Source organism: Neofelis nebulosa, chromosome 13, assembly GCF_028018385.1.
Source record: "Neofelis nebulosa isolate mNeoNeb1 chromosome 13, mNeoNeb1.pri, whole genome shotgun sequence".
NCBI classification, from domain to species: domain Eukaryota; kingdom Metazoa; phylum Chordata; class Mammalia; order Carnivora; family Felidae; genus Neofelis; species Neofelis nebulosa.
Genome location: NC_080794.1, coordinates 65,818,852 through 65,842,329, shown reverse-complemented (window position 1 = coordinate 65,842,329; position 23,478 = coordinate 65,818,852). Strand labels below are relative to the sequence as shown.

Here is a 23,478-nt window from a genome sequence, read left to right as displayed (position 1 = left end):
TTTCAGCTCAGCTCATGAACTCATGGTTTGTGGTTTCGAGCCCTGAGTCGGGCTCCGTGCTGACAGCTCAGAGCCTGAAGCCTGCTTCAGATTCTGTGTCTCCTTCTCTCTCTTTGTCCCTCCCCTGCTTGTGCTCTCTCTCTCTCTCAAAATAAACTTTTTTTGGTTTAATTATCACTCTTTCCCTGATCTGGTTAGGATTTATTACCAATAGTCACCACTATCTTGTATTCTTAAGGATGAACTGAGGTCAAAGAGATTTATTATTCATTTATTTTCTTCATTCCAATGCGCAAAAAAAAAAAAAAAAAAAAAGTGTTTGATTCAAAACACCAATTATCTCAAGAGCGCTCCTACCAAATTTGATTTGGCAAATTTTTTGGCATGATTAGCATGATGTCAGTAGGAGCTTTGTTTTATGAGCAAACACGGTAAAAGTCCAAAAGGTGCTATGCAGGTCAGAAGGAAGATGTTCTTCCTGAGACCCTCTGCCAACTGTTATTTCTGAAGCCTTTCTTGCTCATTGGCCAGGACTACAGGCTGCTTCTCAGTTCCATATCTGACCACTAAGTGGCACCAGAACTTTGAATTAGCTAAAATAGAGGAAAAACTCTTTAACCAGCCTATAGGCCATTTGCTACGAACCTACAATTAATACCTTCTAAAAATAATCTGTTATTTTTTACCAGTGATCTAGAATATAGTGGCTTTTTGCCATTTATTCTTTCTTGTGGTCTGTGCTATGGAAAAGAGGAGATTAAAAGACATATGTAACTCATTCCTTAGCCTCCTGCCCTCGTCTTCTGGTCAGCTGTAAATTGCACCACAGCAACTTCCAGCAACATCAGGGGGACATCTGGACTTCGTACAGTCAGACTCTTCTGCAAGCTTGAATGGATCTGTGATTATATCCTGTCAAAAGGCAAACCAAAACAAAAGGACAAGTTAAAGGTGTTTTGAGGTACCCAAACACTAATATTTCAGTTTGACTTAGGTTGATTTAGCTAGAAGATAGATAAAATTTTATACTTCCATGGGATCCTTGGGGTAGCAACAGTCATTCAGCTATAAAGGTGGCTGTCTCGGCCTGAAGCTTCTGATCAAGTTATTATTCCTTTCAGGGTAAGCTTCATCTCAAGCTTCTTAAAGGTGGTCCCTATGGGACCAGGAAAGTCGCACTTGCTTAATTTTGTTTTATGGGAGTCCCATTTGTATGTGCCTTTCACCCTTCTGGAACTGAATCCTGAAATGCTGAAACTTCTTCCCTTCCCTCACTGTAATTTCCAGAAACGTGTGCAAGACAAGAAGGCAAGTCCTAGATGCCAGGGTCACCGTTAGCAATTGTTGATGTTCAGATGTTGAGATTGCCCGACAGCGGCCAGCAAGATCTCAGGGCAGAGTGAGTGGAATTTTCAGGAGACAAGATGGAAGTCTTTATTTCTGCTCTGTTTACCTCCAAATGAGATGCCTCCAACAGCAGCACCAGTGTGGCCAGAGAAGAACCAGGCACAAAGGTAGAAATCCAGAGCATGAACAAGCCACCTCAAATAACAAGAATGCATTCACAAAACATAAATGTACACTCTTACTATTGTTCGGTGGTCACTGTGAATAGGAGACAGGACAAGAGAGGCACAGACCCTACATCCATGAAGGACAGACTTATGGGCCATTCCCTTTACTGAAGTAACTTGCTAAGGGCCTCGGCCTCCCTGGCCCTCAGTTTCCACCTTTCTAGAATGAAGAGGCCTGCCTGGATCTGGGCTCCCTACCAGGGAAGCCAGCATCCAGCAGGGGATCCCTAACCCTGGGAGAAGGCAAGCTATGTCCCTCACGTCCACTTGCTGCACTGGAATTCTTGGTCGGAAGAGTTACCTCTCCTCCTTTTCCCCCCAGGGAAATGAGTTTCCACTCTTCTTCTTCCCACCCTATAGCCTGTCTACTAATAAGAGACAGTGATATCCATATCAATTCCTAATGCATGCTCCTGGCCCTAAACGATCTCAAGACTCAAAGGAAGTAAAAGGTGAGACACCTTGATAAGCAGTCCTTTCCAGAACCAGCATCCTGTGATTCTGTGAAAAGTCTAAATAGAGAGAGGTAGGACAGTACACTGGGTAAGAACGTCAGCTCTAGAATCGGGCATGGGTTCAACTTCACCGCTTTCTAGCTATGAGACCTTGGATTAGTACATTAATCTGTCTGAGTCTGTTTCTTCGTCTGTAAAATGGGGATGCCAAGCGTTGCTGCGAGGACAAAATGACACGGTGCCCTGAACACGTTACCTGTTCAATAAAGACTAGCTCCTCTGTGTTATTCCTACATTGTCCGCGCTGTTACCACCACTGCCATTAACTGCCACGAGACAGTCCAGAGCACAGACCCTACGTGCATCATTTGAGACACTGCGGTGTGTGTGCCGAATGTAATTCTGTTCATAGCAAAACACACTTTCCTTGCCAGGATTGAAAATGAAGAAGGAGGAGAAGAAGAAGAAGAAGAAGGAAGAGAAGGAGGAGGAGAAGAGAAGGGGGAGGGGGAGGGGGAGGAAGGGCAGGAGGAAAGAGGAGAAGAGGAGGAAGAGGACGAAGGAAAAAGAAGAATGGCCCTCAGAAACAGTCATCACTGAGTCAATCCTCGGTAGGGAGCCGTGCCTTCCATTACCCTACGGAGGCAGCTGGTGGGAAGATGCATGTACCACCAGCCCACGCACGGCCTGCCTGTGCTGTGCTCCTGGTTTTATCAGAAAGGTCTTCCATAAAAAAGATATGAACGTCCTCCTCCAAGAGCACAAGGTTATATTTCTAGGACGCACAGCTGTTTCATTCTTTAAATCTTCCCTCACTGTCAATTATTGCCATTTCAAAACCTTGGCAGTGATCTAAAGACTTTGGCGCATCAGCAGGCTGAAAGAAATAAGGCAGATGAGAGAGGAGACAGCTGGGATAAACCAGTTTAAGTACGTGGCACCTTCCGGTTGGTATCCGAGGTCAGGAGGCCTCCTGTCCGCCCTGTGTGCACACGAGGAGGAGGGTCAAGGAGAGCTAGGCTGGAAGAAAGGGGTCTCTGTGGAAACCATCCTGCTTAACTACATGTTTGCTTTTTGGTTTTTGTTTTTTTACAGCCCAAGTCCACTGGAAATGCTGTGGTTGGAGGAAACGTTCCCTTTACTTGTAACTGTAATCTTCTGACAGCTTTTACAGCTAGAACTCAGGAAGCCAAGTTCCAGGAGAATTAGAATGATGAAAACATTTCAAAATACATATTGATTCTCACCAGCAAGGTTTTGTTATTGGTGAGCTCCCAAGCGTTTCAAGATACCAATAACACATTTGTGAAAAGTTACGTGGACTGAAAGTCCAAAGTCAAATTTCTCTACTTTCCAAAAAGGCATCTTCTTAGAAAAACAGAAGAGTAACAATAGCAGAGTACTCAAGAATTCAATAAAGCAAACACTATAAATCACTCTCCAGCTCTAGAGGTGGCTTCTATACTTAGCTGGGGCTTGATTCATGCTGCTAATTGTGGCCAAACGAGAACAGATTAGGGTTTTTGGCTCACGGGTTCCTGCCTCTTGGGTTCAGTTAAACTTTCCCAACGACAAATTTACCATTTTGGAGAGTGATCTCTAAATAAGCTTTGCTCTTAAAGGCAGCTTATAATGTGGGGCGCCTGGGTGGCTCCGTCAGTTGAGCGTCCGCCTTCAGCCCAGGTCATGATCTCATGTTCATGGGTTCGATCCCCACCTGGGCTCTGTGCTGATAGCTTAGGGCCTGGAACCTGCTTCGGATTCTGGGTCTCCCTCTCCTTCTGCCCCTCCCCCACTCATTCTCTGTCTCTCATAAAATAAAATAAAACATTGAAAAAAAATTTTTAATAAAAATTTTTTTAAAAGACTGCTTACAGTGTAACAAAAAGAGGAGAAAAAGACATGAGTTACTCGTGCATCAATGTATGCTCAATGTATCCAAAATTACTACAAAATACAAGCAAGAGAGTAAAATTTCATGGCAAAAGATTCAAAAATTTCTGGGCCAGGGGAGAAAGGGTCTGTGGGAGAATGATAAATCCTAGAACACAGTTCGAAGTGACCAAGAATCTTAATTAGCACAAATCTGTAACTATTTCTTGAGTATGTATTATGTGCCAGGCATCAGGCTAACATTCTACATATATCATTCCAACTGAGCCTCACATCCTGAGGGAAAGAAGTGATTATTGCCTTCCTATTACACACGAAACTGAAGGTGTAGGGAAGTTTGGTAACATGCCCAAGATCACACATGCATGGCAGAGCCGAGGTCTGAACCTAATCTATCTGACTCCAAGGCCTGTGTCCTTACACCCCACGCTCTGCCACTATCCTTGCATAAGTATCAGTATCTTATTTCTTTGGGATTCCAACATTCAGTGCCTTGAGATGCATCACTGATAATACTCTGGTGAATGTTAGAAGTTCTATCAGCCAAAAGAGACTTGAGGGGGCTTGGGGTGGTTCAGTTGGTTAAGCGTCCAACTTTGACACGCAGTCTGTGGGTTTGAGCCCCGCGTTGGGCTCTGTGCTGACAGCTCGGAGCCTGGAGCTTGCTTTGGATTCTGTGTCTCCCTCTCTCTCTGCCCCTCGCCGGTTCACATTCTGGCTCTCTCTCTCTCAAAAATAAATAAACAATAAAAAAAAAAAAAAAGAGACTTGGAATCCATCACAAAGCCTGTTCTAAACAATACAATATTATAAATTAAAAATTGATATAAAAAAATAATTGTGATAGCATGAATGGGGGAAAGGATTAAATATATAAGAGAAAGGCAAAAAGGGATGCTATTGTCTATCATAACTACCTATGTGTCTTCTTCATAGGGTAGTTGTAGAAATGACATGAGATAAATACTGAGAAAATGCTTGAGAAAATGCTGTATCAGGGGTGCCTGGTTGGCTTAGTCAGTTGAGCGTCCGACTTTGGCTCAGGTCATGATCTCACCACTCTTGAGTTTGAGCTCTGTGCTGGCAACTCAGAGCCTGCTTCAGATCCTCTGTCCCCCTCTCTCTTTGTCCCACCCCCACTTGCTCTGTCACTTTCTCTCTCTCTCAAAAATAAATAAAAACATTTAAAAAAAGAAAATACTATACCAATATTTCAGATACTAGAATAATTCCAAAAATGAATCTAAAGTATTTTAGAAAATGTCATTTTAGAAAATAGTGGTATATTGGCTCAAATATACATTCAAGAAATTGAGATATGATAAAAATTAGCTTTTCAAAACAGAGGAGAATTGATTTAATAAATGGATAGGAAATTTTGAACTAGTCAATATTTGGGAAAATAGCCACACTGTACCTCAATATTTAGGCTGAAATAATCTCCAGTGGCTTAAAATTTTTAATGTGAAAAGCAAAGCCATGAAAATACTAGACGAATCTTCATGACTTTGGATTAAGCAGTGGATTCTTCTTAGCACTGACACCCAAAGCACAAGCAATCAAAAAAGAAAAAAAAGAAAAGTTGGACTTCACCAAAATTAAAAACTTTTGTGCATCAAAGGACACTATCAAGAGAGTGAAAGGACACACACAGAATGTGAGAAAGTTTTGCAAAAATATATCTGATAAGAGTCTAGTATCCAGAAGAGATAAAGAACTCCTACAACTCTACAATAAAAAGACAACCCAATTTAAAAATGGGCAAAGGGGGGCGCCTGGGTGGCGTAGTCGGTTAAGCGTCCGACTTCAGCCAGGTCACGACCTCGCGGTCCGTGAGTTCGAGCCCAGCGTCGGGCTCTGGGCTGATGGCTCGGAGCCTGGAGCCTGTTTCCGATTCTGTGTCTCCCTCTCTCTCTGCCCCTCCCCCGTTCATGCTCTGTCTCTCTCTGTCCCAAAAATAAATTTAAAAAAACGTTTAGAAAAAAAAATTAAAAAAAAAAAATGGGCAAAGGATTTGCAACAATGTGGATGGAACTAGAGTGTATTAAGCTGAGTGAAATAAGTCAGTCAGAGGAGGACAAATATATCATTTCATTCATATGTGGAATTTAAGAAACAAAACAGATGAACATAAGGGAAGGGCAGTAAAAATAAGATAAAAACTGAGAGGGAGGCAAACTATGAGAGACTCTTAAATACAGAGCACAAACTGAGGGTTGCTGGCAGGGTGTTGGAGGGGGGAAGGGCTAAATGGGTGATGGGCATTAAGGAGGGCACTTGTTGGCATAAGCACTGGGTGTTACAGGTAAGTGATGAATCACTAAATTCGACTCCTGAAATAATTATTACACTATATGTTAACTAACTTGGAGTTAAATTAAAAAAAAAATTTTTTTAATAATAAAAAATAAAAATGGGAAAAGCATTTGAATAGACATGTCCCCCAAGAAAATGCACAGTCAACAAACACATGAGAGGATGCTTAGCCTCACTAGTCCTTAGGGAAATGAAAATCCAAACCACAATGAACTACCATTTCACATTGACTAGGACAACTACAACCAAACCTAAACAAGGGTGCCTGGGTGGCTCAGTCATTTAGGTGTCTCTCTCTTTATCTCAGCTGGAGTCTTGATCATAAGGTTGTAGAGTTCAAGCCCCACATTGGACTCCATACTGAGTGTGCAGCCTACTTAAAAAACAAAAAAACAAAAAACCCAACTAAATAGAAAATAACAAAGTGCTGGCAAAGATGTAGAGAAACTGGGAACCTGTACGTTGCTGGTAGGAATTTAAAATGATGTAGCCACTGTGGAAAACAGTTTCATGGGGCTTGAAAACGTTCAATGCGGAACTACCATACAACCCAACAATCCCACTACTAGGTATAGACCCAAAAGAATTAAAAACAAGTACTTCAACAAGTACACAAAGCACATGTCCATTCGTGTTCACAGCAACACTACTCATAATAGCCAAAAGCAGAGAAAACCTAGTCATCTATCAACTGAATAGATAACATAAAACATGTTATATCCATGCAACGAAACATGATCCAGACACAAAAAGGAATGAAGTACTGATACATGGACAAACCTTGCAAGAAGGAAACCTTAAAATTATGTTATGTTAAAGAATCTAGACACAAAAGGCCACGTACAGTATGATCCCATGAATAGAAGATGTCTACAATAGGCAAATCCAGAGAGAGAGAGCAGACGAGTTATTGCAGAAGGCTGGGAAAAGGGGAGACTGCAGAATGACTGCTTAATGGGTATAGGATTTCTTTCTGGGGTGATGAAAGTTTTCTGGAACTAGATAGTTGTCATGGCTGCACAACCTTGTAAGTGTACTAAAAGTTACTAAATTGTACCCGTTAGAGTGGTCAAAATAGTGAATTTTATGTTATATGAATTTTGCCTCAAAATTTCTCCAGTACTAAAAGAAAATATAGGTGGGGTCCCCGGCTGTCTTAGTTGGTAGAGCACGAGACTCTTGATCTTGAGGTTGTAAGTTCGAGCCCCACATTAAGTGTGGAGATTACTGAAAAAGAAAATCTTGAAAAACATAAAATTTTTAAAAATTAAACATTAAAATGAAAATGAAAAGAATGGGGTGTCTGGGTGGCTCAGTCGGTTGAGCGTCCAACTCGGTTTCGGCTCAGGTCATGATTTTGCAGTTTGATGAGTTTAAGCCCCGCATCAGGCTCTGCACTGGCAGTGGGGAGACTGCTTGGGATCCTGTCTCTGTCCCTCTCTCTTTGCCCCTTCTCCATTCACGCTGTCTCTGTCTCTCTCAAAATAAATAAACTTAAAAAAAAATAAAAGACAATATAGGTAAATTTATAATATTCACATGGAGGTCTTTATAAGCATAACATAAGAGACAGAAATCATAAGGGAAATGAGTACATAAAAATTGAAAATGCCGGGTGCCTGGGTGGCTCAGTTGGTTCAACATCTGACTTAGGCTCAGGTCATGATCTCACCATTCATGAGTTTGAGCCTCACATCGGGTTCTGTACTGACAGCGTGAACCCTGCTTGGGATTGTCTCTCTCTCCCTCTCTCCCTGCTCTTTCCCTGCTCATGCTCTATTCTCAAAATAAATAAAACTTTTAAAAAATTGAAAATGTCTGCTCAGAAAAAATAAGCAAATAAAAAGATAAATGGCATGCTGAGAAAAAGTATTTCCAGCATATAATAGATGGTCTGTTACAGAACAGTAAGAAAAGGCAAAATATCACTCTAATAGCAGATGGTTCAAGGAATTACAGAGGAAGTTCACAACGGATGAAACATAAATGGCCAGTAAATATACCAGAAGGTTCAATATATGCAAAATAAAACAACAAATTATTTTTTGCCCATCAGACAAGCAAAGATTAAAAAAAATACCTAACATTAGTAAGAGGGCAGGGAAAAGGTATTCTCGTGCATTGGAGGTAGGCATGTAGACGGGTACAGTCTTTCTGTAGGGCATTTTGACTATCTCATGAAGACTTACAAATATTTGAATATTTGAATAATATTTTCCAAGGTAGCTCTTAATCTTTTTTTGTATCTGGACTCCTTTGAGAATCTGATGAAAGTAATAGACCCTTTCTTGAGAAAAATACACATACATGCCTATAATTTTAAGGGGTTCATGGATGCCCTCAAGTCCATTCATGGGGGCACCGCGTTAAGAGTCTCTGACTTACTGTCTGGATTGGAAAAATAAAGTTATGAAATTAATTCAAATCATTTTGTAGATACAAATATGCTAGAAATGATTTATAGTGGCCAACTAAGGGGCACCTGCGTGGCTAGTCGGTTAAGCCTCCGACTTTGGCTCAGGTCACGATCTCACCGTTCGTGGGTTCGAGCCCTGCATCAGGCTCTGTGCTGACAGCTCAGAGCCTGAAGCCTGCTTGGGATTCTGTGTCTCCCTCTCTCTCTCTGCCCCTCCCCCACTCGTGCTTTGTCCCTCTCTCTCACTCTCTCTCTCTCTCTCTCAAAAGTAAATAAACATTATAGTGGCCAACTAAAAGAATAATGATTTGTTTCTTGTTTCAGTAGCCTGTGGCAAGCATAATGTTTTTTTTTAATTGTTCCGTTTGAGGGTAGGGATTGCAAGTCAAACAAACCTTTGATTCTAATGCAGAACACCCTCTACATGTTGACAGCTTCTCTCCAATTGGTCTGATCAGAAAATCTTGGGCAAATCGTGAATTCTTCAGGATAGCTGCTGTTTCTTCATCCACTTCAACAATTTCACCCTCCTGAAGGGTAGCAGGAAAAAAAAAACGCATTTTTTTTAACGTTTATTTATTTTTGAGACAGAGAGAGACAGAGCATGAACGGGGGAGGGTCCAAGAGAGAGGGAGACACAGAATCTGAAACAGGCTCCAGGCTCTGAGCGGTCAGCACAGAGCCCGACGCGGTGCTCAGACTCACGGACTGAGAGATCATGACCTGAGCCAAAGTCGGACGCTCAACCAACTGAGCCACCCAGGTGCCCCAAAAAACGCATATTAAGATATGCCACTTTAATCTCAATAAAAGAAAAAGTACACAAACGTTTCACTAAGGAGTGGCCTTTTAGGATGAAATACTATACCTTATAATATGATTTTCTCTTATGTTCAGACCCTGCTGCGAGTTTCATGCTTATTTCAAAATGGAACTGACCAGTGTCATAATCAGTTTTTGTTTGGTGGCAAAGCAAAAAAAAAAGACACTCATTGCTCCAGTTGCCAGTCTCTCCAGAGACAGATGTAGAAAACCACTCTTATCTGAGCTTCACCTTATTCATCATTAAAATAAAGTTGTAAATTAAAAAATAGTTCTTAACGTGTTTTTCTGGGCGTCCGAGGGTGCCCGGGAGGTGTATAAAGGGCTCATGCCTTGGGAACCAGGAGATTCTGGGTTACCTAACCCTTCCCTTCCGATAAACTCTGCTTTTACCCCTTCATATACTGGGGTTATATAAAGCAATGTCTGACGCGTGGTTAACTATTGGCGTTTGAAAGAAGATTTGGCTTTAAAAAATAATTCTGCTATTAAAACTCTTTTTTTTTTGAGAGGCACTGTATCAGAGTGATGAGTTCAAAGGTCCTTCCCACTTTGATTCTGTGGCTCTAAGGAGCAGGCAGTGCATTAAGGCGCAGTGGATCGGTGAGAAAGCATTGGTGAGAAAGTACCGGGGGGGAATGAAGAAATCTTTTTGGACCAAAAAAAAAAAAAAAAAAAAAAAAAAAAAAAATAGAGGTGGAAAACAGTAAACCCTTCTACCTTTGGAATGAATATTAACTATCTTGTCTTTACTGAGTTTTAAGATTCTATTTTTTTTAAAGTAATCTCTACACCTAACATGGGGATCAACTTACAACCCCGAGATCCAAGAATCGCACGCTCTACTGACTGAGCCAGCCAGGCACACCTATATCATTGTTACTCTCACAGACGTTCTACACAGTAGGTATTATTACCACCACTCTTGCAGTGGAGCCAACTATATCTCAAAGAAGGACTTATTCAAGTTTACCCAAGTAATAAATAATAGAGCCAGAATTTGAACCCAGGTATCTGATTCCAAAGCCTATACTTTTCCATTTTGAGGAAATAAAGCCTATTCTGCAAAGAGTAGTATTTTTTTAATGCTTTAAAAAAATTTTTTTTAATGTTTTATTTATTTTTGAGACAGGGAGAGACAGAGCATGAACAGGGGAGGGTCAGAGAGAGGGAGACACAGAACCCGAAGCAGGCTCCAGGGTCCGAGCTGTCAGCACAGAGCCCGACGCGGGGCTCGAACCCACGGACCGAGAGATCATGACCTGAGCCGAAGTCAGACGCTCAACCAACTGAGCCACCCAGGCGCCCCCAAAGAGTAGTATTAATATCAACATGTTGTCATTAAATACTAACAGTTCCTTGATTCTATGAGACAAGTGAACAACTGAAATATTGTTGCACTATTGTGCAACTCCTATTCTTTTCCATCCTTCTCTCTATAATTGTCCATCCTTTTCCATTGTTTCTCTATAATTCCATTAATCTGATGTCTGAAGGATGCTTCCCATCCTTCCCATCCCTTTCCCATTTAAGAAAAGACTTTTCTTAGGTGTGATAGCGATACTGTGGTTATATAGGAGAATATTTTATTCTTGGGAGATGCATGCTGAAATATTTTAGGGTAAAATGTCACAATGTCTGCAGCTTACTTTGTTTTTTAAAGTTTATTTATTTGGAGAGAGAGAGAGAGAGAGAGAGGAGAGAGAGAGAGAGAGAGAGAGAATTCCAAGCAGGTTCTGGCTGTCAGCGTGGAGCCCGATGCAGGGCTTGACCCACCACAGTGAGACCATGACCTGAGCTGAAATTATGAGTTAGATGCTTAACTGACAAACCATCCAGGCGCCTCTGCAACTTACTTATAATGGTTCAGTGAAAGCATACACACACACACACACACACACACACACACCCCAATACCAGAAAACTGAGAAGCAATGCAAAGTTAAGAAAAGTACCTGGATTCCCAAGGCACCTGGGTTCAGCGTCCGATTCTTGACTTTGGCTCAGGTCATGATCTCACAGCTTCTTGGGTTCGAGCCCCACATTGGGCTCTGTGCTGGCAGCACAGAGCCTGCTTGGGATTCTCTCTCTCCCTCCCTAGCTGCCCTTCCCCCAATGTACTGTCTCTGTCTTTCTCAAAATAAATAAATAAACTAAAAAAAAATTTTTTTAATAAAAAAAAGAAAGAAAAAGTACCTGGATCAAGGGTAAGAATAGAAAGAATATCCAAAGTACAGAAAATTTTATTTACCTTAAATGTGAAATTTGCATCAAATATTAGTTCTTTTTCGTGTCCTGTGATTCCTCCATTGTAAATAACTTGGCATCTTTCGGCTGGTCCTGTCTTACGGAGTTTGAAGAGGCGAAATGTTGCAGAAACAAAACGACAGTCACCTGAAACAGAATTTACCCATGATTCAGCTGCAGCACCCAAATGGCTATTGGTTTGCTTAGCAGGTGAAGAGCATTTATATTATCAAGGCGATTTTCTTCTTTGCATGCCATGAGTTATCTTTCTAGCGAGTTCACTTTATTTACTGCATAACTTCGAAGTGCTTTATACCAAACTTTGGAGGTTGCTGTTAAGCAGAAGACAAGATGGAGGTTTCCGGATGATCCAAAGTCTATCTCAATGGGGCTCACTCACCACACACTTCCTAATCACCACATCTGAACCATTTAGGGAGCAGTTTTAACGTTCCCCCCCCCCCCCCCGCCCGCTCTTTCTTACCGATCACTCTTTCTAGTTCCTTGTTTTGAACTGTAATGAGGTTGGCACTGACCAAACGTGGGCGGCAGAAACCAATTTTCTGGGCAAGGATGGCAAGGTCCTTCCAGTACAAAGCACCACCCAGGCACTCACCTAAAAACAAAGAAAAATCACATACCAACCGAAACAACTAGGTGTTCAGGAAATTACTCTTCTGTCAAACTGATGAGGATATGGTGCTTGTTAAAACACAGGGCCTAGGGGCGCCTGGGTGGCGCAGTCGGTTAAGCGTCCGACTTCAGCCAGGTCACGATCTCGCGGTCCGTGAGTTCGAGCCCCGCGTCAGGCTCTGGGCTGATGGCTCGGAGCCTGGAGCCTGTTTCCGATTCTGTGTCTCCCTCTCTCTCTGCCCCTCCCCCGTTCATGCTCTGTCTCTCTCTGTCCCAAAAATAAATTAAAAACGTTGAAAAAAAAAATTAAAAAAAAAAACATAGGGCCTAGGGGCGCCTGGGTGGCTCAGTCAGTTGGGCGGCTGACTTCGGCTCAGGTCACGATCTCACAGTCCGTGAGTTCGAGCCCCGCATCTGGCTCTGTGCTGACCGCTCAGAGCCTGGAGCCTGTTTCAGATTCTGTGTCTCCCTCTCTCTCTGACCCTCCCCTATTCATGCTCTGTCTCTCTCTGTCTCAAAAATAAATAACCGTTAAAAAAAAAAAATTAAAAAAAAAAAATAGGGCCTAGAAATAGAAGAAGGTCCTGAGTGTTCCCCCAAGATCTTAGAGTCACAATCAAAATCGAATATACTAGCTAATGGCCTCTGGGAACCATTCTTCAAGACAGTCACTAATGGGCTAGTTCCACCCAGCTGCAATCCTATTTTGGGATCGAGTAGGTCACAATCTGAAAAGCACTATCTATGTGAGTAAAAAACATATAAGAGATAATTTACAAAATTGCCTTTTAGCTCCAGATTATCATAATGATCTGCTACTAGAACAATAACTACTACTAATATTCATACTAATTTTTAAATTTGTTACATCAACAAATCAGAAACAACCCAAGTGATTACCCATAGAGAAATGGTCAAATGAAGTACGGTACAGCTATATACTACAGTTGTATAATACAAACATTTAAAATACATTTTTAAAAATCTTAGGCATAGGACACACGCTAAATAAAATTATAATATTAAATTCTATATACAGCATGTTCCCAATTTTATTTTATTACACACACACACACACACACACACACACACAAACACACGTCCTAAAAGGATGTATACTAAAATGTTAAAGAGGTTATTACTAAGTTACATAAGTTGTATTTTTTCCTTTTTCTTTTTGTGTTTTCCAAAGTTTTAACAAGATTCATTTATTACTGTATGACAAGAAAAAAGTTAACGTAATTTATCTTTTTAAGTTTATCTGTTTCAAGAGAGAGAGAGTCGAGGGGAGGGGCAGAGAGAGAGAAGGGGACAGAGGATCCAAAGTGGGCTCTGTGCTGACAGCAGCGAGCCCGATGTGGGGCTTGAACTCACAACCCCGGAGCTCAAGAGTCTAAGGCTCTACTGACTGAGCCAGCCAGGCTCCCCTAAAAGCAAGAACTTTTGATTTCATAGTCAGATTGACCACACGCATGCCTTCATCTCCTTCAACTTCCAGAGACTCTGTTAAAATGACAGTGAGGAAATAAAAAACACAATAACGATGCGGACAGAAGGCGATTGAGGGGGCTTCGGTTCCAGAACGGTTGCCCTCATTTCCGTGCTACAGTTTTGAAAGTACTTTTCAGGGGCGCCTGGGTGGCTCAGTCAGTTAAGCGGTTAAGCAGCCGACTTCAGCTCAGGTCATGATCTCGCGGTCCGTGAGTTCGAGCCCCGCGTCGGGCTCTGTGCTGACCGCTCAGAGCCTGGAGCCTGTTTCCGATTCTGTGTCTCCCTCTCTCTCTGACCCTCCCCCATTCATGCTCTGTCTCTCTCTGTCTCAAAAAAATAAACGTTAAAAAAAAAAAATTAAAAAAAAAAGAAAGTACTTTTCATATCCACTATCTCATTTAATCTTCATAACAGCCCAATAAGGCAGATTATATTATTATCTACATTTTACAATTTGGAAAACAATGACTCCAAGAGACTAATTAAATTGTCCAGAGTGTTCATACCACTCTGGAATGGCAGAAGTGGAAGATAACATAAGCCTAATCCCACGTGTCCCCATGTCACAAAGCCTCATCCTGGATATTAGCAGACCGGAGCTCTGTACCTGAACAAGTATCTGCCGTAAAACAAAACAAAGCAACACCTACCCCACAAAACTCGGCGTGTCCTGATTTCTTCTGGCAATTCAAGGCTAGCATAGACGTCACTGAAATACAGCTCCCCTCCATGCTGAAACAGCAGTATTAGTCCAAACAAGGTTAAAGATGACATTAGTCCCAGATAGCAAAGAAAGGAATGAGGAGATAAAATCAATTTTAAAAACCAACAGAACTAACAAATCACAGCTGCCTCCCTAGTCACAAGCAGTAACCACATGCCAAGATTTTTTTCCAGCGCCCTACCCATCAGGTAATAAAATGACTTTCCAAGAGTGTTTCTCTCCTAAATAAAGAGACTCAAGTTACTTAGAATCTTTGCCAGTCTGAACCAAACGCAGTCCCAAGTAGGTATATAACTAGTGGAAATAAATGGTATTCCTAAATTCTTCTAAAAATTATATAACTTTTGTGATGTAATAATACACTATATTTTTTAAAATTTCTTTCATGTTTTTAAATGTTTGTTGATTTTTGAGAGAGAGAGAGAGAGCGCGTGAGTGGGGGAGGAACACAGAGAGAGGGAGACACAGAATCCGAAGCAGGCTTCAGGCTCTGAACTGTCAGCACAGAGCCCGACGCGGGGCTGGAACCCATGAACCGCGAGGTCATGACCTGAGCTGAAGTCGGATGCTTAACTGACTGAGCCACCCAGGTGCCCCAATAATACACTATATATTTTTTTTTTTTATTTTTTTTTTTCAACGTTTTTTTATTTATTTTTGGGACAGAGAGAGACAGAACATGAACGGGGGAGGGACAGAGAGAGAGGGAGACACAGAATCAGAAACAGGCTCCAGGCTCCGAGCCATCAGCCCAGAGCCTGACGCAGGGCTCGAACTCACGGACCGCGAGATCGTGACCTGGCTGAAGTCGGACGCTTAACCGACTGCGCCACCCAGGCGCCCCTATATTTTTAAAATATTGTCCTTAAAATCTCAGACGTATGAGTGATCAGGAATTTTAAGATTGTATTTAGCTAATCTCAAGGGCTTAGAGTCTAGATTGAACAGTAATGTCTCCACCTTTTAGAAGTACATCTTGCTGAAGATAGTAAGCTGGTCTATAAGGTGGTATGTCAATTAAGACATTATTAAATCATTTTTACATAGGTATTCTTGTTTGATCTCTCTGACAGCCCTAGAACCCCCAAATCTCAGAATCTCATATCTTCTATCATGAAGATACACGTCTCATGATATATACGGAAGGTACGGAGCTCCAGCAAGTTCCCCTTTTAGAAAATAGTTAATTTAAAAGTTCTACCTTCTTTAACTTCCTGAAGATCTAGAATCCTGACAGAGACAAAATAAGCAGCCGTGAGAAACACTATACAAGCTAGAAGAATATATTCATAGCAGCCTCTAGTAGTCAGTCCCAAAGTTCCTGCAGGTTCTACAGATGCCATCCCAGGAGCATGTACAGCAGAGAACAGGAGGAGAGACAGCAATAAGGCAAATATTTTAACATGTTCAATGACTACCACGACTCTCAGATTTATGACCATTTACAATGTGAGAGGAAAAAGAATCCATGTCTAGGGTATTCTTGCCACACCCCTTTGGCCATCCCTTTTTGCAAAATTTTTTAATATTTTATTTATTTTTGAGAAAGAGAAAGAGAGAGGCAGAGACAGAGGGAGACCCAGAATCTGAAGCAGGCTCCAGGCTCTGAGCTGTCAGCACAGAGCCCAATGCGGGGCTCGAACTCACGAACCGTGAGATCATGACCTGAGCCGAAGTCGGACACTTAACCGACTGACCCACCCCAGGCGCCCCCCCCCCTTTTGATTTAGGGAATAAATTACAAGAGTTTGAGCTCTCAGCTCAAGGGAGCAAGAATAGGACAGGTCCCACTGCTCTTACTGGCACGTAAAGCCCACTTGTCCCGACCTTCCCTCACCTTCAGCACCCGGTGAACCTCCTGTAGCACTTGCTGCTTATCAGGCACAAGGTTAATGACACAATTTGATCTAAAAAAGAACAGATGGACTGTCAGGCAAATTTGCACACTACCCAGAGCTCTTCAAATCCTTCAGTCCCTGAAGATGTCCTTCATTGTTTTCTCAAAGCTACCTCATTCTTCCTGCCTCCCTCCTCTCTTCCCCACACTCAACTTTGCCCCCCAAGTTAAAGGAGATAGACAGTGTTTAAAAGCACAGTAAATTGTTAGCAAACTTGAGTGTGCAGGAAAAGAAGGCAGGTGCGCTGATTTGTTTCTGCCCTCGTGGTCACCTTGCAACAGCACGAAACCTGGGACCAGATGCCTGCTGCACAATGTGTTCCTTATGCCACGTGGAAATAGGCGAAATTCCTCAAAAGCAGCTTGGTCAGGCGTGTCACGTGGGCATGATTTGACAAAACCTCAAAGGAAAAGAGGAAATGCAGATCCCTACACCTTGGTGTGACGATAATGCTAAAGGTAACGGGTCAGGGTGTATTGTATGAGCAGACTCAGTGGTACTGCTGGTCTTTTGGACTCATTGGGTTCACGGTTAAGTTTAAAATCAGTTCTCTCCTGGGCTAGGGCCTTCTGAGGCCAGTGGACCACAAGCGCCTGAGGGCAGCTCCCTCCCTTTGTGAAGTCAGGCTACATTTAGTTTAACATCTTAAATGAGAGAAGTTCAGCAAAACGTGATGACATTTGTGTTCAGTAGGAAATAAGCTATAGTCACAAAAGCTATAGTTATGTAGAGACCCACATAACAATATCATAACTCTCATTCTTGATTCCAGTCTCCTCCAACTTCTCTATGTAGCCACGATGAAAAGTCACGTTGGGGGTCTGGAAGCCATATTTTTCCATATGATATTCAATATACTTTTTAGCCACTTCTACCTAATAAAACAAAATCAGAAAAAGCATATGTGAATTTGATAATCATTTTTTTTAAATATACTACTTTTTTGTTATAAGTTTCCTGCTACTCATGGAATATACTTACCCGAGACTATTTTGGGGAAATGTTCAATACTTCTCTGGGCATGTAGTATATATTACAGCCTGGGATAACTCAAGAGAGCACAAACTCCCTGCTCAATACATGGATTTTTCTTTAATTCAGTAGGCTCCACACCCAACATGGGGCTTGAACTCATGACCCTGAGATCAAGAGTCACATGCTTCACCAACTGAGCCAGCCAGGCACTGAACGAACTCTTCACTCAATAACAAAATCTTTCAAGATAGATAGTAGAAGGAAGGGAAAAATCGGACTCTGTTGGGTCATCAGGAAATACATAGATCAGGTCATACCCCTGACTCTGTTCTCCCAGAAGAGCCCCTAATTGTCAAAGTTCTCAGCTTTCGGGGCAGGAGGCATACTGGCACAAATGAGCATCGCATTTAGCAGCCTTCTTAGATTATCCTTGAAGAGCCGCAACGGAAACAGCTCTATCTCTAAAAGAATGCCTGTGAGAAGTTTTTCCTCCTTGTCCTCCAAACCACTGCCTCACCTGACTCTCTGTCATGTCTATTCCAGTGACATGTCCCATCTCACCAACCAGCTGACTAAGCGCATAGCAATCTCGGCCACTTCCACTGCCCAGGTCCAAAATCCAGCAGTTTTCCAGATGCTCGGGGATGACCAGACCACAGCCATAATACCTGGGAAACAGAAACTACATACAGATCCCCCCACATCCTTCTGACCTCCGTCCTTCCTTTCTGTCCCTCCTTCATCATTCACTGGATTTCTATTTAGGTGTTTAGTTTCCCCCATTAAACCGGAAGCTCCATGGACACTGGGACTCTCTCTGCTTTGTTTACCATTATATTGTCGGGCGCCGTACCAGGTACAAGACAAGACAAGGCATGTACCAGATACATGGCAAGACAAATAAGCCATTTATGGTAACTGTGGAATAAAACATTTAGTTAGGCATTCGCTGAACATTTACTACAGGTCCAGAACTGGGCTAGGCACGGAGAAGAAATGTAACACAAGATTTCTGTCCCCTAGGGGTATTTAACTGGGGAGGTAAAACATGAGCACAGAAAACATTTCCCATGATTTATTGACAAATGGAGTGGCACAGGCAGTAAGCGCTCTAGTGGTTTAGGGAAGACGGGGCTCAAGGATTGGAGAAGGCTTCACAAGGTAGGTAGGACATCAGTGAAGTGTTGGAAGGGCAGGATTCGGAAAGGAGAAAGGGGAAGGAAGGCATTCCAGATCAACAACGGCATGTGGGGCAGGAGGAAGGGAAAGGTCTGGCTACAGCAGTGTCGTGCATCAGAGGGATGGGGTTGGTTAGGAAGGGAGGGCCAAACCTGACAGCCTTGAATGTCAGGTCCCACTTGTATAAATGTATCCTGAGTAAAGGTGGGTGGGAGTGAAGGGGGCGGGTCATTGGAATTTCTTAGAGCTGGTAAGATGATCAGTGCTGTACTTTACCAGTTTTATGATAGACAAGGCAAACTGGATGGATTGGAGGAAACGGATCAATTCCCTAGGGACCGTATCAACTCTCTTGAAAAAGCTGCTGTCTAAAGTCTTTAGCGGAGGGGCGCCTGGGTGGCGCAGTCGGTTAAGCGTCCGACTTCAGCCAGGTCACGATCTCGCGGTCCGTGAGTTCGAGCCCCGCGTCAGGCTCTGGGCTGATGGCTCGGAGCCTGGAGCCTCTTTCTGATTCTGTGTCTCCCTCTCTCTCTGCCCCTCCCTGTTCATGCTCTGTCTCTCTCTGTCCCAAAAATAAATAAAAAACGTTGGAAAAAAAAAAAAATTTAAAGTCTTTAGCGGGCGGGGGCAGCCCAGGGCACTCTACCTCAGGGCTACTTCTTCATGTACATTATTCAAGGCTTCCCGGATGTGCTTGGGGACCGGCCTGGCTGCCGTGACACAGGCATTGGTCTGGAGGTCCGCTGATTTCTTCAGCACCTGCCCATAGTAGGTCTGACCAGGGGGCAAGGGCGGGTGGGGGTGAGGAGAGAGAAGAGCCGGCGCTGGAGAGCGCAGGGTAACTGCTCCCATGCCCACCACCCCCATCTCCACACATTCAGGCCTGGCTAGGCTTGCTCCCTGCAAAGCTCTAAGCTCAGACTCTGCCCTGCACCCTCCCCTCGCCCCTCCCTGATCCTGGGGTTGGGGGTGGGGGGGGGGGGCGGCAAGGGCACAGGCCGGGCTGGGCTTCCAAAGGCCTAGCGCTCCCACTCAGCCGAGGCTCCTTCTTGGCCATTACAGGTCCTTCTTGCTGGCACCTGCACATCCTTCCGGATCTCAGCGTCTGGAGGGGCGGCCACTGACAGAAACGGGGGGGGGGGGGGGGGGGGGGAGGGAAGGAAGCTGAAAGGCGAAGGTGCTGAGCACCTGCAAGGGGAAAGGGGCACGCTAAGATAGAGGGGTGGTTAAGGGGCACGCTGGCGGTGGTGATTGGCGGGGGGTAGTGATTCAGAGGACGGGGGCACGGGGAGGCGAAGGGCAGCACACTCACTGTCTCCTCGGCTTCTGGACTCCGGGTCTTGCGTTCCCGCAACTAGCTCCCGGGGCCCAAGGCTCCTGAGGCCCCGCCCCCGCGACAGGCAGGCCTGACCTCCCGCGGGGCGGGCTTCCCGAGCTTGAGCAGGTAGGTGGTACCAGCCCGCCCACCCCGTGAGGCAGGAACCTGCCGCCGCTTCCAGCAGCTTCCAGCACAGGCTGACTGCCCTACCTCACCTCGCGTTCTGGCCCTTCTGGGCCCAGTTAGTCTTTCCAACCGGAAAGAGGAAATTGCTGTTAACTAGTATCTTCCTTTATTGCTCCGCTGTGATTTTCGTGTTGTAAACCTCCTACGCAGACTTAAATGAACACCCACATGATTTTTGCCCCTGTGGGGAATGGAAATCACCTATTCTCAATCTTTTTTTTTTTTTAACTTACGTCTAGTTGACGTACAATGTTATGTAAGTTTCAAGTGTACAACTTAGTGATCCCACAATTCCCCAAGTTACACACTACTCACCACAAGCGTAGCCAACATCTGTCACCAGTTATTAAAATACTATTGACTGTTTGCCCTATCCTGTACTTTTCATCCCCATGGCTTACTCATTCTACAGCTGTAAAATGTTTGTACCTCTTAATCCCCTTCACCTATTTTGCCCATTTTTTTTTTAGATCCCACATATAAAAGGATTATATGGTATTTATCTTACTCTGCCTGACTTATTTCACTTGGCATAATACCCCCTGGGTCCCCATCATGTTGTTGCAAATAGCAAGATCTCAATCCGTTTTATGGTTGCATATTTCATTATATACACATACACACGTATATATGTATATATACACATATACATATGTGTCTATCTTTTCTTCATCCATTCATTGATGGACCTTAGATTGCTTCCATACTTTGGCTATTATACATAATGCTTCAGTAAACATAGGGGTACACGCGTCTTCTCAAATTAGTTTTCATTTCCTTTGGGTAAATACCCAGCAGTGGCATTACTAGATTACATGGTATTTCTATCTTTAATTTTTTGAGGAACTCCCATACTATTTTCCACAGTGGCTGCACCAATTTACATTCCCATCAACATTGCATGAGGGTTTCCTTCTCTCCACATCCTTGCCAGCACTTGTCATTTCTTGTTCTTTTGATATTAGTCATTCTGACTGGTGTGAGATAGTGTCTCCTTGTGTTGGTTTTTTTATGTGTATATTTTTTAATGTTTATTTGTTCTTGAGCGATAGAGATGGTGTGAGCAGGGGAGGGACAGAGAGAGAGGGAGACACAGAATCCAAAGCAGGTTCCAGGCTCTGAGCTGTCAGCACAGAGCCTGATGCGGGGCTTGAACCCACAAGCCACGAGATCATGACCTGAGTCCAAGTCAGATGCTTAGCTGACTGAGCCACCCAGGTGCCCCTCATTTTGGTTTTGATTTGCATTTCCCTAATGATGCGTCAGGATGAGCACCTTTTCATGTGTCTGTTGGCCATCTGTAGGTTTTCTTTGGAGAAACGTCTGTTCAGGTACTCTACCCATTTTTTACACAGATTATTCTCAATCTATTTTGAAAGTCAGGTTTATTGAGATATAATTTACATTCAGTAAAATTCAACTTTCTCTAGCATACAGTTCTGTGAGTTCTGACATACACATGACAATCAAGACTCTCACACCCAAAAGACTTTTTTAAAATACTTATTTATTTTGAGAGAGAGAGAGAGAGAGTGTGTGTGAATATGCAAGTGTGGGAGCGGCAAAGAGGGAGGATCCCGAGCAGGCTGCATGCTCTCAGCGCAGAGCCCGACGAGGGGCTTGATCTCATGAGCTGTGAGATCATGACCTGAGCTGAAAACAAGAGTCAGATGCTTAACCGAGACAGACACCCAGGCACCCCTCACCCCCGAAATATCTTTGTGCCCCTTTGTAGTAAATCCCCTCCTCTCCCCACCAGCTCCTAAACAACCACAATTGTTTTCTCCCTCCTTTTCCAGAATGCCATGGAATCATCATGTATGTAGCAGTTCTGTTTTGTATTATATTTAGGAAAACAACTTTTCTAAGTGCATATTAACCTCTAGTCATTTTTAGTCAATGCACTTGTGTTTCCCCAGTATTGTTATTCCATCCTGAAGAAAGTTTTTTCTTCCTCCCCTAAATTGAACGAGTTTGAACTGCGTGGTCCACCTCTATGTAGATTTTCTTGGTAAGTACAGTATGTAAATGTATTTTCTCTCTTGCAATTTTTTTTTTAATGTTTATTTTTGAGAGCAGGTGGAGGGGCAGAGAGAGAGTGGGACAAAGGATCCGAAGCAGGCTCTGTGCCGACAGCAGAGAGCCCGATGCAGGGCTCAAAGTCAAGAACCATGAGATCATGACTTGAGCCGAAGTCAGACACTTAACTGATTAAGCCACCCAGGCACCACTCTCTTGTAACTTTCTTAATAACATCTTCTTTTTTCTCTAGCTTACTTCATTGTAAATACAGTATATAATACATATAACATATAAAATACGTGGTAATTGTTTACATTATTGATAAGGCTTCTGGTCAATAGTAGGCTATTAGTAGTTAAGTTTTTGGGGAGTCAAAAGTTACATGCAGATTTTCTACTGTGCAGGTCTTGGCACCCCAACCATCATGTTGTGCAAGGTATTCGTCTATCTTACCTCCTTTTGTGGTTGTAACAAGCATTACTATTCATTAGGATAGTAAGGAGATACGGAGATCTAAATTGAACATTTACCATGATATACTCACTTTTCAATCTCATCTGCTAATAACAGTCTCCCTGGTGTCAATTAGTTGTTGTTAAATGTTAATAGGAAAGTGTTGTATTTTGACATTTTTAACAAATTAAACCCGTGAAAACGATCCTCGTTGGAATATTTTTATAGCTTAGAATATTTCCAACTATTAAGTGTGTAAAAATGAGTGTCTCTATAGGTGTCAGTTTCTTGGCACTCATGTAATGGTAAAAACACTCAAATAATAGTTTTCAATATACGGTCTCCATAAAATGAGCCCCTTTAGGGAAAGCAGTCACTTTCTCACTCATTGTTAAAATGCTATCTTTATCTTGAAGGGAGAGATTAATGCGAGTTGAGGAAAGGGCTTTACCATTTTCCACTTGTTCACTCACGGTACTTTAATGTATTATCTTCAACTTACGGTTATTCACAAGAATCATCTGATAAACCTTAAATCCACTTCACCACACACAGATAAATCACAAGAAAGCAAACCGCCATCAACTTAAATTGGGTTATTCCCAATTTTCCCTCAGGTATCTAGGGTGCAGCACTGATTTGGGACCAGAGTGCTTGCAGCCGTAGTTCATTCTGATTGGTCAGGGCATCAGCCACAGTTCTTTTTTGTGTGTTTGTTTTTTAATATCACCCCTGCTAAGTAACAGGCCTAGTGTAGATCAGAATGTTATGGAGATGAAATCAGACCTCTCATATCAAGCCATATTTTTTTTTCATTTTTTTTTTAACGTTTTTATTTATTTTTGAGACAGGGAGAGACAGAGCATGAACAGGGGA

At 42.9% G+C, this 23,478-nt stretch overlaps 1 protein-coding gene across 3 annotated transcripts; it reads right to left on the bottom strand.

Annotated features, from left to right (window-relative positions):
* Nucleotides 1-692: 692 nt before the first annotated feature.
* AS3MT (arsenite methyltransferase) lies at nt 693-20,149 on the bottom strand. Of its 3 annotated transcripts, XM_058697637.1 has the most exons (11): nt 19,936-20,142; nt 19,703-19,743; nt 19,270-19,397; nt 17,962-18,112; nt 17,208-17,344; nt 16,409-16,478; nt 14,498-14,579; nt 12,208-12,339; nt 11,728-11,870; nt 9,050-9,184; nt 693-912 (listed from the first exon to the last, which is right to left on the bottom strand). In XM_058697637.1, coding segments are annotated over exons 1-11 (1,125 nt in total). In that variant the 5' UTR covers nt 19,937-20,142; the 3' UTR covers nt 693-807. The 3 variants fall into 3 exon arrangements, with proteins under 3 accessions (XP_058553620.1, XP_058553618.1, XP_058553619.1); XM_058697635.1 differs by having other exon boundaries at nt 19,270-19,743; nt 19,936-20,140; XM_058697636.1 differs by lacking the exon at nt 9,050-9,184 and having other exon boundaries at nt 19,270-19,743; nt 19,936-20,149.
* Between the last annotated feature and the right edge of the window lie 3,329 nt (nt 20,150-23,478).